Source organism: Trachinotus anak, unplaced genomic scaffold (assembly GCF_046630095.1).
Source record: "Trachinotus anak isolate AG129_WGS33_773 ecotype Australia unplaced genomic scaffold, CSIRO_AGI_Tana_v1 ptg000033l, whole genome shotgun sequence".
Taxonomy (NCBI): domain Eukaryota; kingdom Metazoa; phylum Chordata; class Actinopteri; order Carangiformes; family Carangidae; genus Trachinotus; species Trachinotus anak.
In genome coordinates, this window is record NW_027273884.1 from 5,362,698 (window position 1) to 5,379,802 (window position 17,105).

Here is a 17,105-nt window from a genome sequence, read left to right on the forward strand (position 1 = left end):
GGGTCAAAAACCAAAAACAAGACAAGATACGAGTAAGGCACACGGGGAATAAAGGCTGGAACGTAGTCATACAGAACTAGACGAACTGGCACAGAAGGGAGGGAACACAGAGACTAAATACTCAGGGAGAGGGAAGACAATGAGACACAGGTGCAGCACATTAGGGCAGGGCAGGTAATCACACAAGGGGAAGACACATGAGGGCAGGAAGTGAGGAACCTGAAACGAGAAAAGAGGTGAGTATCAAAATAAAACAGGAAGTACAAGACAAAACACTAGGGGAAACAAAAAAGGGAACTCAGCTATCCAGCTGAGGCATGACAGTAATGGCAATAAAGTTAATTGAACTCAACTATTACAATTGTAACAATATTGCATTAAGATTGATACACTGGTATGTATGTGGATTCTTTTTGAAATAAAAAATAACTGTGAACATTATGTAAAAATACTTTCCTCAATTTTGGACATTTTGGTGCATCCGGTATCTTGCCAAAAATGAAGTGGAGTTAATTAAATCTTCTCAGGTCTAATTTTTTATCTGTGACTTGAGGGTATTCTTGAACATAAACATTGTGGATTTTTGTTTTCAGCACCGCCCCATGTCAAAGTTAATCACAAGCACTCAAGACTGCAACTACCGGTTTGATAAGAAGGGAAAGCACATCGTGACTGCCATGTGCACAGAAAAACACATCTATCTGCCCTTCTCCCATAAGTAAGTCATCATTTGGGTGCATACAGCATGGTGCAGTGTTATGCCTTTTGCATCACCATCTAATCTGTTTTGCAGGGACAATGGAATATCATCTGTGGTGATCCAGGATCTCAGCTTTCAAAGCTCCAAAAGGATCAACAACAGAGTATTTGGTTGGTGATCATTGCATGTTTGCAGTGCCCGATGTATGGTTATAGTCCACATCTCTTTAATGCTAAATTAATGTAATTATTGTGTGTACTCAGATGTGAACCCTAGTCAGAGCAAGCCACTCCACTTTGAAGACCCTGACAATAAAGCTCCAGTCCAGACAAAGGATACTGTTCTGAGCTCTCTGAAGGACCTTGTGGCTTTGGCAGGCACAGACCAGGGTCAGAAGAGGACTAGCCTTTTCCATAAGCTAGTGTCCAGCCTGCGCGTTCTGAGGAATGACACTCTGAGCCAGATGGTCACTGAAATGCTAGATATGTCAGGCTGGCTCACCTACCAGGCCCTCTTCCAGTGTGGAACACCGGAGTGCACCAGCGCCATCCTCCAGGCTATCAGGACCATTGACGGGGTGTCACTAGAGGTCGACGCTCTAGTCTATGGGCTGAGTCTACAGGCTGACCCCGATGCAGCACGTGTCAGAGATATGCTCAGCATGGCTCAGTATAAACAGAGCAGGGCAATCATGTATTCTCTAGCCAACACAGTTAAAAAGTAAGTGAAACAGGTATTTTTAGTCTTAAAATCAGAGTGATAGTTGTGGCACAATATTTTTTTGACTATTACCAAGGGCGTCACTTTGTGTTGAAAAGTGGTGTGGACGTAAAAGCAACAAAATACAGACAGGTGACAAATTAAAGAAAAAAACAATTTGGACTTACTAAAACCACCATGTGACACCTGAACAGCTTCAGTGCTCCTTGGTGCACATTGGAACAAAAATATTCCGTTATTTGGTGTTTTGATGATGGTGGTTGGAGAGCCCTGTCTAACACTTTCAGTCCAAAATGTCCCATAGGTGTATAATGTATAATTGGGTTGAGAGCCGGTGACTGTGAAGGCCATACGCCAAAATGATTCAAACCATTTTCATTCACAAACCATTAAGTGATGTTGATTACATCACTCACAGGGTCAAGTATTCAGGCATGTACCTTGGTGTGCATTGCATTTGCTCTTGCCTACTTCTTAAGAAAGTAGTGAGGGATGACTCATCTTACATTTTACTTTTTTCCACATCTCTGTAGACCAGTGCCTCTGGTTTTTGCACCACTGAACTCCCAAATGTGCAGTCATCTTTGAAAAGAGGGGTCTGCAACCCCAGGGGTTAAAGTGGATGTATTAAAGTGCGACAAAATGTAATGGATTCCTCTCTGGCCCTGTTCTCTCCATCTCTCCACCGTGTTTGGTGCAAATTGGTTCAGTACTTTTTGCTTAATCCTAGCTGACAAATAACCAATTCATACAGACAAGACAGAGGAGAGACAGGAGAAAACATAACCTCCTTGGTGGAGGTAAGAATTTTTTTTATTTATTTTTTGGGGCTTTTTGTGCCTTTATTATTTGACAGGACAGTGGAGACTGACAGGAAAGGGGGTAGAGAGAGAGGGAATGGCATGCAGGAAAGAGTCAGGCCGGTTGGGAGTTGAACCAGTGACTGCCTGCTAAGATCACCTCGCGCTCACGTGGTACACGCCCCAACCACTCAGCAAAGTGATGGTGACAAACCCATTATTAAAAGGGGTGGGGATATGTCACCAGTGTCCTCAGTGTAAATGACACCTATGGACTTATTATTATATACTTAAAATGTAGAAGATCTGTTTAATTTAATGTAATGTAATTTAAATAAAGTAAAACAGGGCATAAACAACTACTACTAGAGGAAAATACTCTCAAATGTGACACAAATCTTTATCCAAACCAGAGCATCTCATTATGTCTTCTCTGTCACTTGTCCACAGGTTTCATAAAGGAGAGGTAACTCCAGTGGTCACAGATGTGTCAAAGTTCATGGAGACACTCTTAAATGACTGCTTGGGAGAAAGCCTTTATGATGACTCTGACTTTCCCACTGACCCTGATGATATGTCTTTCCTTGTACTGAGGGTACTGACAATCATGCAAACATCTTACATACTGTGGTTCTAGCTTTGATGATGAGTCAGTCTTTGTCAGAGAATCTGGCTCAGGGTTACAATGCCCTAAACACTTTTTTTCCTAATCTCCAGGTTGTTGGTGTCATGGGTAAAGCCATGCAAGTTGTCAGCCCCAGCTTGATTTCCTCTATTTTACGGTGCGCTAAGAAAACAGACATTCCATTATCTAACCAAAAGGCAGCTATACAGGCGTTCAGGCTGATGGACATTAATGATGAGGTAGAGTAACACACACATTTAACACATTTCTTTTACACAAATTAATGGTAGTGTGATTATGAACACTGGCTGTGTGTAGGATTTGATTGACAGTTTGACTTTTTTACCAAATTAACAAGCAAGACAACAAAAAGCACTGGAATACTTGAAATAACTTAAAATGGAATATTGTGAAAATGTGTAGCTTGCACATTATCTCATGTAGATATTGAGACCCTCCACCGTACTTACATGATCTTAGCACTGGTTACAACAAGTCAGATGAATTATTTATCATTTGGTTAACCACAGGTCAAAAATGCTCTCATGGAGGTGTACCAGGACACTCAGAGCTCCGTGGAGAAACGTATAGCAGCTTATCTGATTTTGATGAAGAACCCACATCGACCCCTGGTTCAAGACATTGTGAACAGTTTGGAGAATGTGAAGAATGAGCAGCTCAAGAGCTTCGTGATCTCCCATCTGAACAATATCCGCAACTTTGATGAGCCACAAATGCACCAGTGAGTAATCGGCCAGAAGCAACAAAATATTAGGTGTACAATAAATTAAAGGTTTACAGTCCCCAAATAGTGGATAATTTTATTCACGGATTCTAAGCACATTCAAATGTCTACTTTTATGATTGAATAATAGAATTCTATGAAATAAATACCCATCATCTTTACAGATGATGACAAGCTTATAAATAAAGCTAGGAACTAACGAGGGAAAAATGTCAAAAAACTAACAGCTGAAGAGCCAGATATTTTTCTAAGGAGTTGGCGGACATCAAAACAGAGCCATGTCTCTGCTGGACATTTCATAGCATTTTATAAGTTGATAATATGTTAGCATTGTGGGACCCTGTGTGGCCAAAGGTCACTTAATGCAGATATATACTTAAAATAATCTCTTAAGTATATATTTACCTTTAATATTAGGAATTTAAACTGAAGTCTGTTTAATGGGTAAAACTTGATGAAATATAGTTTTTTGGTATGGTTAATAAAACCTTCTTTTTTCCCCTTCCTAAAGACTCAGGGAGCACATTGAGTTGACCTTGAAAAAGACAAAAGGGGTACTTGATGGCATGTCACACAACTACAAAATAAACTCTCCCTTGGGCTCAGTACAGAGCAACATCATCTTTGATGGCAGGGACACCTTACCTAAGGAGGTGATGCTGGAGACCACATTAAAGGTTTTTGACTACAACTATGACATGTTTGAGGTATGTTTTTACGACCATATGCCTTATATGCATTGAAGACTCATAAATAAGCTCTGCAAAGATTTTCAAACATTCAATATCTCCCCCTTCAAGGTCAGTGTTGAGGGAACAGGATTTGAACCAACAATTGATGCTCTTTTTGGGAAGAAGGGTTTCTTCCCTGACTCCATCTCCAGAGTCATGTACTGGGCAGGGGACAAAGCCCAGATGCTCAAAGATGTTTTGGATCGAATCTCCCCCAACAGAGAAAGAATGAAGAGACAGGTGAAATGGTTTTTGGACAGATCATTTGTATGTTTATGTTATGACTCGCCAACTTGTTAAGCTAAATCTTACTCAACATGAAAGTTGTTATGAAATTACATAGGAATACTGTTATTTCTGATCAGTATGGCAGGTTCATTGCTTTTGCACAGCCATGAACTAAAACAAAGATCTCTTTAGGTCCCACAGGATCTTCTGAAAGATCTCACAGACAACGCCCGGAAGCTCATGGATGATGTACGTTTCTCTCAAGCCCCTGAGGCCATTGCCTATCTTCGGCTTCTGGGAAATGAGATAGGATACTTGAAGACCAGTGAAATAAGAAAGATGGCTGAAACTCTGTCCATGTACTACCATGTTTTCATCAGGATCCTACCTATGAAGGTTAGATTTATTGTTTTCCGGCATGAACTTTACTAGAGAAAAAATGGAGAAACATATGCCCTTTTATTTCCACAAAAAAAGATCACGGTGCATTGTTTCATCAAGTTACTTAAGTTTAAAAATCTTTCTTACATTAGCTATATGACTAAATACAAGACTGAGGCGTATTGACCTCATACCAGTCCTCAGTGTTGCAGGTTTATCAAATCAACTCTTGTACCTTTGTTGACATTTAAAAAACTGATCTTACCCTAATTATCTATAATCTGGTAGTCTTCCCCTCACTCATCTGAATGCTCTGGGTAACGTGCTCAGAGGAAGCTATACAGTTCATAATGTATGCAGCAGGTAAGCGAGGTAAGACAATTGCTAAGTAGCTAGCTGGAGCTGATGGGAATGTAATTAGTTTTGCAGGTATTTTGTCATAAACCAAAGTACTGGACATATTTCAACATATCCAGGATATCTTTTCAATATCTGGCTTAACTGAACCTAACATTGTCCGTTCTGATAATCTGTACTAAAGAACATACTATCAACTGTCTCAATGAATCCAGGGTTTACCTATCTTGCTATAATTGTGAATTATATTATGAAAGAAGCAGAGTTTTAAAAAAAAGGCAACATCGTCAAAACTATCACCAACCAAGTGATAATGAGAAGAAAAGCTGAAACAAGAATTTGATCATAGTGATATCTAAGAGTGATATTCACCAAGATGAAATGTAAACAATATTATGAAATGACTAGAATAAAAAAGAAACACTAGAAATAAATTTCAATTATTAAAGACAGACAAAGGATATACTGTGAATAAGTGAATAATTGTTATTAAGTTTCTTACTAAGTATTTTTGCTTTTTTTCTAATGAACAACAAACAATGAATATGTCTGCGATGGATAAAAAAAAAAGAGGGTTCAGTTTTTATTTTCAGTTATTGTCACAGAGTCTGCTTATGTTATTCTGAGCTGCAGTGATGAAAGAAGGGTAAAAGCATCAACACTGTCAACAAACAGAATCTTTGTTCAATTCAAATGAAGCCATAATTGTTATAATGTATTTATTTAGTGTGATAAAATCTCCTCTATTCATTAGAAGCTCTGTTTTGAAAGCAGGGTGGACGCATGGAAGTTCTGGAAAAGCAAATTCCGCTAATCCATAAAAATATAATTTCTAATTATTATTTATCACATAATTGTAAACTCCTTTGTTCCCGCCAGGATCCTGTAGGAATGATAACTCAGATTTTTCCAGTGATCTGAGTGGCCAGTGTAGTATCTGAAGTTCTGTATGTTATGTTATTTGAATTTATGGATTTGGTATGTTTAGCTAGGAGTCCCCTGGTCAAAAAGATTTAATGGCCTTAGCCAGAAGGCTCTAGGGCAAAAAGAGTTAGGGGTCGTGTCTAGGGGTTTCTAGGTCAAAAGGTCTAGGTGTGGATGATAGACTGAAGACTCATCCATCTTATGTAAGGAAGCCCTTTTTCTGTAAGTTAGGAACCATATGTTTTACCTTAGGTTCACGAAAACGACCAACCTATATAGACGGGGAGTTAGAGCAGTTATTCAGAGGAGATTCACATTGGCTTCGACTCCTCTCTCAGGCAACCCAGGGTGCTTGATTTGATGCTGGACCTCTTTGTAATAAACCTCTTTATATACAAGCAAGACGATGTCAGCGGAGTTTTCTTCATCATCATCACATCATTGCTATTTAAGAGACAACACCAGTAGTTTGGCTGTTGACAAGTTTTGATCTGAACCTCTGAAGTTAACCTACCACAAAACAGGTTAGGGGCTCAGCGTTACCATTGTGATTTACCATGGTAACAAGTGAACTACCGTGGGACTGAAGGGTTAAACCAGAAGTTACCTTGCTAACCTCAAATCCTGCTTTGTAGTACAGAGCACACAAGGGGTTACACAAGGAAAAGTCAGAACATGATATGATAGCAATCCATCTAAAAGCTTCTGACATATTTCATTCTGGACACGCCACTAGCTTAGATAAAAATCTGATTGTGTCTCTCAACAATTTTCTGTTTATCTCCTCTTCTTGGCCTGATTTTATAACCATTTACAAAACCAAAATTTGACTGTGGACTTCTGTGACTCTAAAGAATGTCACATATTCATATAGCCTATTTGTTTTCTATTCAACAGGCCCTTTTTTCATTGATTTCTAGCACTGAAAATGAAGTGTTTGCCCACTATATCTTTATGGAGAGTGCCTTCTCTCTACCCACTGCCTCTGGCTTCCCTTTGAAGTTCTCACTGGCTGGTGTGTTTGCACCTGGTGTCAAAGGAGGCCTGACTCACTCGGGTCCTAACATAATGGTAAGTAAGCTTCCCCTCATCATAGTTTACATGTAAAATAAACTTATAATTTTGTGTGTATGTCTCCTCTGAATCACTGTTTACAGCTGTTCTGTTTTATCCCGCTTGCAGACTGACCTCTCCTTCATGCCATCAGTTGGGCTAGAATTCATCACTGAAATGGGTGTGCACATTCCAGACTATGTGGAGGCTGGGCTTGAGATGCACACTAATATGTACCATGAGAGTTCCATCAATGCTAAGATCACTGTGAACAGAAACCAGTTGAGACTGTCAATACCTGCTCCTAAGTCAAACACTAAGTTGCTCAGTGTTAGGTCAGCGACACCTGTTACAAATGACACAAAAGTCTTTCAGTGGTTTCTAGTTTCAGTATTCATAACTCTAATTTCTCTTCTTGAAATACAGCAACAAGCTACTGTCGGTCTCCTCGGGTCAGACAAAAATGGTGCCATCCCTGGTGGAGGACTCCACTGGTTGTGAGCCCCTATTCAGTGGTCTTAAACTGTGCACAATATTGCGTTACTCCAATGCTACTTCCATGGACCAGGCCCCATATTACCCCCTGACTGGAGAAACCAGGTGAGAGGAAGCTACATTTGCAAATCCTACTTGACATTCATTGGTGGGGTCTTTCTGATTGGAGTTTTTTGATTTAAGTATTTTCAATTTGGATAGCTAATATGTAAATAGTTACTAGTAATTGGTTGATATTTTGATTACCGTAATGGAGTTTTCAATGATTTTAAGTAACCAAATAGAAAACAGATTTAAAAAGAGAGCCAGATTCAATGAAACTTGTGTTTTTTTACTCAGCTTTGCAGTGGAAATTCAGCCCACGGGGGAAATTTCCGAGTACACTGCCACCATCACTGATGAAACTCTCAGAGAGGGTAAAAAGGGTCATCATAAAGTACACTCTTTGAAGCTGACTCTGAAGGCAGAAGGTACTCGTATAAGATAATATCTGTGTTTGTGTGCCAGCCTATAACCACATCTTTACTTAACCTTAACCATACCACATCTAGAAATGATTTAAAAACACATTTTTAAAAAATTGGCAATGGACATAAAAATATTTGTCATTTAACATAACCCTGGGTTTTGTATAACATTTTTTAATATTGTATTCATATATACCATGAGGCCCTTTTATTTATCCCTGGATTCTTTGATATGGGTATTTTAAGTGCATATGTCACCTATGATATTGATATGGGCACCTGAATTAACAGATCTTGAAATCATCTATTCCTGGAGATAAACAACAACCCATGAGTTTAATATCTACTGTTACCAGGTGATGATTCAACAGAGACCACTGCATCTCTGAAATACAACCAAAATAAGAATATTTTGACCGCTGAGGTTGTCATTCCTGACTATGATGTGGAAGCAGCCATTAAGCTGTCTGTAACTGACAGTGATGCTAAAGGAAAGAAGATGCGAGGTATCACCATTGACGTCACCAACAGAAACATCCCACAGCTGACTCTTGTTGGACGCACAAGGTACATAGTTCTATAAACAAACTTTCAATCCTTTCTAATAATAGATAATGCTGATATTTCAGCTGTGCCTGCCTGGTTACTTAACACTATTTCTTTTTAGCAGGGAATGAGCAGATGAGAAACTTCCTGAAAAATGAAAATAATTAACCAAACGAGTTGCCGTCTTCTCAACCTACATGTCCCTTTTTTGAATGTAGACTTCAAATGATGAGGGATGCCATACTACAACTCCAGATGGTGATTCCCTCTCTGAAAACTGATGTATCTGTCACTGGAACCCTTAAGAAGGATGAGGATGTGTTCATGGACTTAGAGACTATGATCAATCTCCCTGAGACATCCTACCAACAAAGAGCTTCACTCAAATACGGTAACTGGCAGCATTCAGTCACATCTTCAACAGAGAAAACAGATTTCCAACATTCATTCAATATTTCTGGGTGGATCTGGACTTACTCCTTACAGATGATGACAAGCTTGAGGTGGAACTGAAATCAGAGCTGAATTCAGAAATTCAGAAACTGATTCCAGATGTAGAGGAGTATCATGGGCAGCTGCACCAGCTCATCAATGATATCCTGGACCAGAAAGTGGCAAGGACTGACATGAAACTCCGTCACATAGTCACCAAAGGAATTGAGGTAGTGTGACATTTGACACTTTACATTATATACACTATAGACTATATATTATATACGCTATAGAAAATATATATATATATATATATATATATATATATATACACACACACACACACACACACACACACACACACACACATATATATATATATATATATGTGTATATATTATACCTTTATTCAGAATATTGTCCACCACTTGAATCATTATCTGATTAAAGTGACATCTTGAATCAGGCTCTATACAACTTTTTTCACATACTGTCTTATTGGTACACAACATAATCCTGAAAATCTATGACATAAATTGCCATAATTCTTAAAAACACTGTCAGTTGTCACCACATTTATAGTGCATTCAAAAAATATTCACTTTTTTCACATTTTGTTATATTGCAGCCTCATGCATTTTAACCTCATCAGTGTACACGTAATACCCCATAATGACGAAGTGAAAAGTGAATTTTCAGCAAATTAAAGAAAAAGAAAAAAAACTGAAATATGACATTGACAAAAGTATTCAGAGTGTTGGTGGGTAGAAGCTCAGTTGTGGGCTCTGAGCTTCTGTACAGGTGAGCAACTCTAATGTGGTGTTGTCAGTATCTGTGTCAAGTGACAGTGTTGCCTCTAAAGCTTCACCTATTGCCACACAAAAACATTGGTATTGGATACTTGTTCCCTTACTCTAGGCCGTTCAGACTAACTGGACCAATTCTACTACCATTGCTGTGGCTTTCCATTACTTCTGCCATTCAAAGGACACAGTGAGCAAACCAGTCCTTCCTTTCAACACTCATTTCCATGTCTAATCCCGGGAGGGGTCTCACCTGAGGTAGCCCTCTCTGTTGGTCACATGCTACACAGGTGGTATCTGTTACCTGTTCAGCTGAGTATTTCATCCATTGATAAAACATGTTAGATTCCCATGTAGTTGTTCTGATTACTTCATCTTCAGTTGGTATACTCCTTTTATAATTTTTATTGTGAAGTTTTACGCATCTCTGTGCAACTTTAGCTGTTATGGTTTTTCCTGTCCTTATTTCTGTGCACCATTTGTTTGTGGATTTTATCTTTATCATTACAATTCCCTCATCGAGCGTGAATGGGGTGGCTGCAAATCTTGTTATAGTGGAGACCTCAAATGACTGCCTGTGTACAGATGGCTGACTTTACATAAGTGATGTCTATTGGCTCTGTTAGAGGCAGTTTCCCCTGTGTTGCCACCATAACTGCTGTAGCCAGTGCAAAGTTGGTGGGACTATTGCATTAACTGTTTCTGTGCATCCCCTAAGTTTGTTATTGCACTCATCTCCATGTCCATCTCTTTGGACATGGATTCACTTGGGTCAGTGTCTTCTTTTGTTTTTCTGAAGGTTTAACCATTGCCGTCATCACCCTTTTGGTATTTTCACCATTTTGACTGGGGGTTAGTTTCTGATCAGATACTGCTGCTCTATCATTAGTGCAGCTAACACTGTGGTACAGTCATTCATCTGTTGCTGTTGTGTACCTGACTCTACCTTGTTTGAGCTAGGTATTATGAGTCCATATATTATCACTAGACTGACTATTATCCACACTCCCCATAGTCCTTTTCTTTTGACTCACCCACTCTAATGTTCTTGATGGCCCTTCTTCTGGGTCTGGCTCTTGTGCTCTTTGAGTCCCTTCTGGGCTTGAATGTTCATCTTCTGTGTGGGATTCATTCTCCTGCCTTGCTGCTAATGATCCACCACTTGCTGTGCTGTCACCAGCCCATCTGGCAGCCAGTCTTTTAGAATGTCTTTCTCCCTGTGGGCTCTGGGCCAGGTGTGACCTTCCACTTCCTGGGACTGTCTAGCTCCCTGCAGGGCGGCCTCACTGTCCCTTTCTGGTCTAGGATGTGCTCTTCTTCTGAATGCTTCAAGTGTTTTTTCTGGATCGTCTGCTCTGCAGCAGTGATTAAGGTGGAACCAGACTTTCTTACCTTCAACTTTTAAAGCAGTTGGGGTTGCTAGAATTAATTTAAGGGGGCCTTCACGCCTGGGTCGGTCCCACTTTCTTTTGAACAGTTTCACGTATACCCACTCTCCTGGACGTACTCTTTGTAGTTGGTCTGGAATGGCTGTATCCCTCTACTCTTTGGCACCTTTCATCTGTTGGACGATAACCTTGTGGATTCAAGTTAAGTGTTGGACATAACTGGTTAGTTCTCTTTCTAACTGCTCAAGCAGAGGACCCTCATTTGGCCCTCTTAGATATCGTATATGCATTGGCTGCCCCATGCACATTTCATGAGGAGGTGTGTTAGTCTGTTAGTTTGTGCTCTCATAGACATTAGTGCTAGTGGTAAAACCTCTATCCAGTGTAATTTTTGCTGTCTGCTGTTATCTTAGGTAACTTAGCCTTTAAAGTACCATTAGCTTGTTCTACTGCTCCCTGTGACTGTGGATGATAAACACACCCAAACGTCTGCTTAATCCCTAGCATCTTTAATGTTATCTTGATAGCTTGTGCATTTTCTGAGCTGATAGTGTCTGGCATACCAAATCTTGTAAAAACTTAGCCACTGATTTATAATCTGGTCTTGCAGTTGGTGTTGCTTCAATCCATCTACTAAATCTATCAACCATAACCAGTACATATCTCTTTCTCCCTATTTACTGGATCATGTCAACATGATCTATCATTAGATGTCTAAATGGGACATCTGGTGGGGGAATATGCGCTATTGGAGATGAAAAAGCTTTTCTTGCATTATATTGTGCATGTACTTCACACTCATGCAATGTTCTGTCCCCTGTGGCTGTCAAAAATGGTGACCACCAAATTGCCTGAAGGCGTTTTATAACCTACCCCTTGCACAATGGTCAGAACCATGCGCACATCTGATAGCAAAACGCAGCAATGAAAGTGGCAACACAAAATGACCATGAGCACTTCACCAGTGATTCTTTTGGGGACCGTCCTGTGTTACCTGTGCACACAATCTTCAGCTACCAACAATGGGCTCATAGTAGCAGTACCTACCACTGCACGTTTTGCAGCTTCATCTGCCACATTATTACCTTTAACCTTCAGGGAATCTGTCATTTGATGTGCTGGACACTTAATGATAGCAATAGCTGTTGGAAGGTGCATAGCATCTTATAGTGCTGAGACAGCTTCCCCATATGTTACTGGGGTGCCATCTGCTCTGAGAAAACCTCTCTGCTTCCACATATTGCCATGTACATGACACACTCCATAAGCATAAGCTGACTCTGTGTATACATCGAGACGTTTTCTTTCTCCCAGTTTCCATGCAGCTGTTTAAGCCTTTATTTCTGCAAGCTGTGTAGAACATGGCTGAGCAATTCTAGTTGCTTGAACTTCTGTAAAGGTGTTATCTTTTTCTAATTTTACTATGGCATAACCTGCATGATTTCCTGTAGCATCTCAAAAGCAGGAGCCATCTACAATGTGAGATCTGCTGTGATTGGTTGATTATAAAGATCATCACGCACTTGCATGAAAGTGTCTCTTGCTTGACTACAGTCATGTGGATTTCCATCTATCTGCAACACCATCCTGGCTGCAGGATTCACTGTGTTGTATCGTTGGATCATCAGTTCAGGTGCTGAAATATAACTTCATAGTCTGTTTTTCTAGCTTGGGTCAGAACGAACCATGGACTAGTGAGCAGGACATGTAGTTGGTGAGATGTGTACACCCATAGTCAGTGTAGAGGCTTTTTGAAAAGCAAAGGCCGCTGATGCCAATCCCTGATAACAAGGTGGCAGACCTGACTCAATATTATCCAATTAAATACTGTAACAGGCTAGTGGCTCCTTACCTGTTGGTGTATCTTGCGTTAATACTGCACTTGCATAACCGGATCTTTCTGCAACATATAAATGAAAAGGTTTAGTGTAGTCTGGATTACCAAGTGCTGGGGCAGACTGTAAATCACTCTTTAATGCTTGAAAAGCTCCTTCAGCCTCCTCTGACCACTGTAACTGGGCTGAGTTATTTGTTTGTCCTGCTGTCCGTATCAGAACTCGCAAAGGTGCTGTTTTAACAGTATGATCACAAAGCCACGGACGACTGAACCCAGTCATTCCTAAAAAAAGAGCACATGTCCCACTGTCTGTTTAGGAGCTTTAGCTATAGCTTCTAATTGTGAGGGGGCAATTAGCCTCTTATCCCCACATAGTTTTCTTCCTAAGTATTAAACTTCTGTTTGACAGAAAATCTCTACTGACCTTGTGCCCCCTTGTTGCAAGTGCTGTTAGCACTGCAACTGAGTCTTTCACACTCTGCTACTTTGTAGGGCTACATATTAAGAAATCATCCACATACTGAATTACAGTACTTGGAACATTTAAATGTTGCAAATCTTGAGCCAACACAAAATGAATGGGCTCTTTACATAGCCCTGTGCTAGAAGTGCATATGTGTATTGCTGTCCTTGGTAAGTAAGTGCAAACATACATTGTGAATCTGGATGCAATGGCACACTAAAAATGCTGACCATAAATCTATCACTGCTTGCCCTATCAGGTGGAATATTAGATAGTAATGTATGAGGATCAGGAACAACAGGTGTCTCAGCATCAAGAATAGAACTGACAGCTCTTAAATCACATACTAATCGGTAGTTATTGGAATTAGGCTTTCTGATTGGAAAAATAGGTGTATTACAGGGGCTTTTCATTTTTTATTAGAATCAGAATCAGAATCAGTTTTATTACCAAGTATGTTTCCACATACAAGGAATTTGTGCTGGTGGTTGGTGCAATTGGGGATCAGGGGGATCAGTGACAGTGGGGCTCTCTAGCCTTGTTGATAAGCCTAATAGCAGACAGGAAGAAGCTGTTTTTGTGGCGAGAGGTTTTGGTCCTGAAGGACCGCAGCCTCCTGCCAGAGGGGAGAGACTCAAAGAGTTTGTGTCCAGGGTGGGAGGAGTCAGCTACACTCTTCCCTGCACGCCTCAGAGTCCTTGAGGTGTACAGGTCCTGGATGGTAGATTGCAGCCAATCACCTTCTCAGCAGAGTGGATGATACGCTGCAGTCTGCTTTTGTCCCTCTCAGTGGCAGCAGCGTACCAGATGGTGTTGGAGGAGGTGAGGATGAACTCAATGATGGAGGTGTAGAAGTTCACCATCATAGTCCTTGGCAGGTTGAACTTCTACAGCTGCCTTAAGAAGTACATCCTCTGCTGGGCTTTCTTGATGAGGGAGCTGATGTTCAGCTCCCACTTGAGATCCTGTGTGATGGTGGTTCCCAAGAGGCGGAAATGGTCCACGGTGGCCACGGGGGAGTCGCACGGGGTGATGGGGGTGGGTGGGGCTGGGTTTTTCCTGAAGTCCACTATCATCTCCACTGTCTTCAGAGCGTTTAGCTCTAGGTTGTTCTGCCTGCACCAGGTCACCAGACGCTCAGTCTCCCACCTGTAGGCAGACTCATCGCCATCAGAGATGAGTCCAATGAGAGTGGTGTCGTCTGCAAACTTCAGGAGCTTGACAGACTGATGGCTGGAGGTGCAGGTGTTGGTGTACAGGGAGAAGAGCAGAGGAGAAAGAACGCAGCCTTGCGGGGATCCAGTGCTGATGGTCTGGGAGTCAGACACATGCTTTCCTAGCTTCACGTGCTGCCTCCTGTCAGACAGGAAGTCGGTGATCCACCTGCAGGTGGAGTCAGGCACGCTCAGCTGGGAGAGCTTGTCCTGCAGCAGAGCCGGGATGATGGTGTTGAAGGCAGAGCTGAAATCCACAAACAAGATCCTGGCATAGGTCCCTGAGGAGTCCAGGTGCTGGAGGATGAAGTGGAGAGCCATGTTGACGGCGTCGTCTACAGACCTGTTGGCTCTGTAGGCGAACTGCAGGGGGTCCGGGAGTGGGTCAGTGATGGATTTGAGGTGGGACAGGACAAGGCGCTCAAATGATTTCATGACCACAGAGGTCAGGGCAACGGGTCTGTAGTCATTTAGTCCTGTGAGCCTTGGTTTTTTGGGGACAGGGATGATAGTGGAGGATTTGAAGCAGGCTGGCACGTGGCAGGTCTCCAGTGAGGTGCTGAAGATGTCCATGAACACCGGAGACAGCTGATCAGCACAGTGCTTCAGGGATGATGGAGAGACAGAGTCAGGACCGGCTGCTTTGCGGGGGTTCTGCTTCTTAAAAAGCCTGTTGACATCTCTCTCCAGGATAGAGAGAGACGTTCCTTTGGTAGGGGAGGAGGGGGGTCCTGATGTGGCTAGTTGTTGAGGTGCCAGGGTCCCTGCTAAAGTGGGGGAGGAGAAGCTGGTGGTCTGGGGGTGGTGGCTGGACTCGCAGGGGTTGGTGTCAGGCCTGTCCCATTGTCTTTCAAAGCGGCAGTAGAACTCATTCAGATCGTTGGCCAGGCGGAAGTCGTTAATGGAGTGGGGGGGTTTAGGTTTGTAGTTAGTGATCTGTCTGAACCCTTTCCAGACAGAAGCAGAGTCGTGGGCTGAGAACTGGAGCTGAAGTTTCTCAGAGTACAGTTGTTTAGCTTCTCTCATGCCTTGCTAAACCTGTACTTGGACTCTTTAAACCTGTCCCTGTCCCCACTCCTGAAAGCTTCCTCCTTTTGCCTCCTGAGCTGACAGAGCTTAGCTGTGAACCAGGGTTTGTCATTGTTATAACTAACCCTGGTGTGTGATGGGATACAACAGTCCTCACAGAAGCTGATGTATGACGTCACAGCCTCTGTGAACTCATCCAGACTGTCGGAAGCAGTCCTGAACACCTCCCAGTCAGTGCAGTCCAAACATGCCCGCAGATCCTCTATGGCTTCACTGCTCCACTGCTTCGATGTCCTCACAACAGGTTTTTAACAGTTTTAGTTTCTGCCTGTATGTGGGAATCAGGTGGACCATGACATGGTCAGAGTGGCCCAGTGCAGCCTGGGGGACGGCGTGATAAGCACCACTGATTGTGGTGTAACAGTGGTCCAGAGTGTTCCCCTCTCTGGTCGGGCAATTAACAAACTGTCTGTATTTGGGCAGTTCGTGGCTGAGGTTACCTTTGTTAAAGTCACCAGGGAGAATAACTAAGGAGTCCGGGTTGGTCCGCTCCACACACAGTATCTGGTTGGCGAGTGCCCGCTGTGCCTCCTGCATGTTGGCCTGTGGTGGGATGTAAACACCGACCAGGATGAATGAGGTGAACTCACGGGGGGAGTAGAAGGGCCTGCAGTTTATGATGAAAGTCTCCAGGTCAGGAGAACAGTGCTGCAGGATCACTGTCACGTCTTTGCACCAGCCACTGTTAGCATAAAAACAGATTCCTCCACCTTTCGTTTTGCCGGACAGCTCTGTGTCGTGATCTGCTCTGAAGAGTTGGAAGCCGGCCAGCTCCAGCGCCAGAGTCTGGAATCAGACTCCTGCTTCTATCAGGCCCTCTACTGGCTTGATTTCTTCTATAGCATGCTGCCTTAATGGACACTGTCTTCTTTATGGCAATCCTGCTTTAAGCTTAATACGTATAGGATGTGCTAATTTAATTTTTTCCTACATCTGTCTTATGTTTTGACCAGTCTTCCTGTGGTACCTCTTCTAATAGAGCTTCGTGCTCTGGTGTTAGTGGCATCTGTGTAGGTGTTGTGCTGCTATTGTTGTGCTGCTATTGTTTCATCACATGCTCTTAGTGATATTCTAATGTATTGTTTATCTTTTGAAATATGTATATAC

The 17,105-nt window shown here is 42.0% G+C and overlaps 1 protein-coding gene across 3 annotated transcripts in view; it reads left to right on the plus strand.

The window, feature by feature from the left end:
- apoba (apolipoprotein Ba) overlaps positions 1 to 17,105 on the plus strand; it is a 36,635-nt gene that overhangs the window by 4,746 nt on the left and 14,784 nt on the right. For 2 of the 3 annotated variants that reach the window (XM_071471053.1, XM_071471054.1), the window contains exons 7-22: positions 594 to 718; positions 794 to 870; positions 964 to 1,420; positions 2,671 to 2,815; positions 2,938 to 3,084; positions 3,376 to 3,587; positions 4,102 to 4,297; positions 4,391 to 4,561; positions 4,742 to 4,945; positions 7,109 to 7,282; positions 7,394 to 7,599; positions 7,691 to 7,864; positions 8,099 to 8,229; positions 8,583 to 8,793; positions 8,991 to 9,163; positions 9,259 to 9,434. In XM_071471053.1, the coding sequence (XP_071327154.1) occupies positions 594 to 718; positions 794 to 870; positions 964 to 1,420; positions 2,671 to 2,815; positions 2,938 to 3,084; positions 3,376 to 3,587; positions 4,102 to 4,297; positions 4,391 to 4,561; positions 4,742 to 4,945; positions 7,109 to 7,282; positions 7,394 to 7,599; positions 7,691 to 7,864; positions 8,099 to 8,229; positions 8,583 to 8,793; positions 8,991 to 9,163; positions 9,259 to 9,434 (2,979 nt within the window). Of the gene's footprint in view, positions 1 to 593; positions 719 to 793; positions 871 to 963; positions 1,421 to 2,043; positions 2,221 to 2,670; positions 2,816 to 2,937; positions 3,085 to 3,375; positions 3,588 to 4,101; positions 4,298 to 4,390; positions 4,562 to 4,741; positions 4,946 to 7,108; positions 7,283 to 7,393; positions 7,600 to 7,690; positions 7,865 to 8,098; positions 8,230 to 8,582; positions 8,794 to 8,990; positions 9,164 to 9,258; positions 9,435 to 17,105 lie in introns of those variants that run through there. The other variant, XM_071471055.1, reaches the window with a different exon arrangement.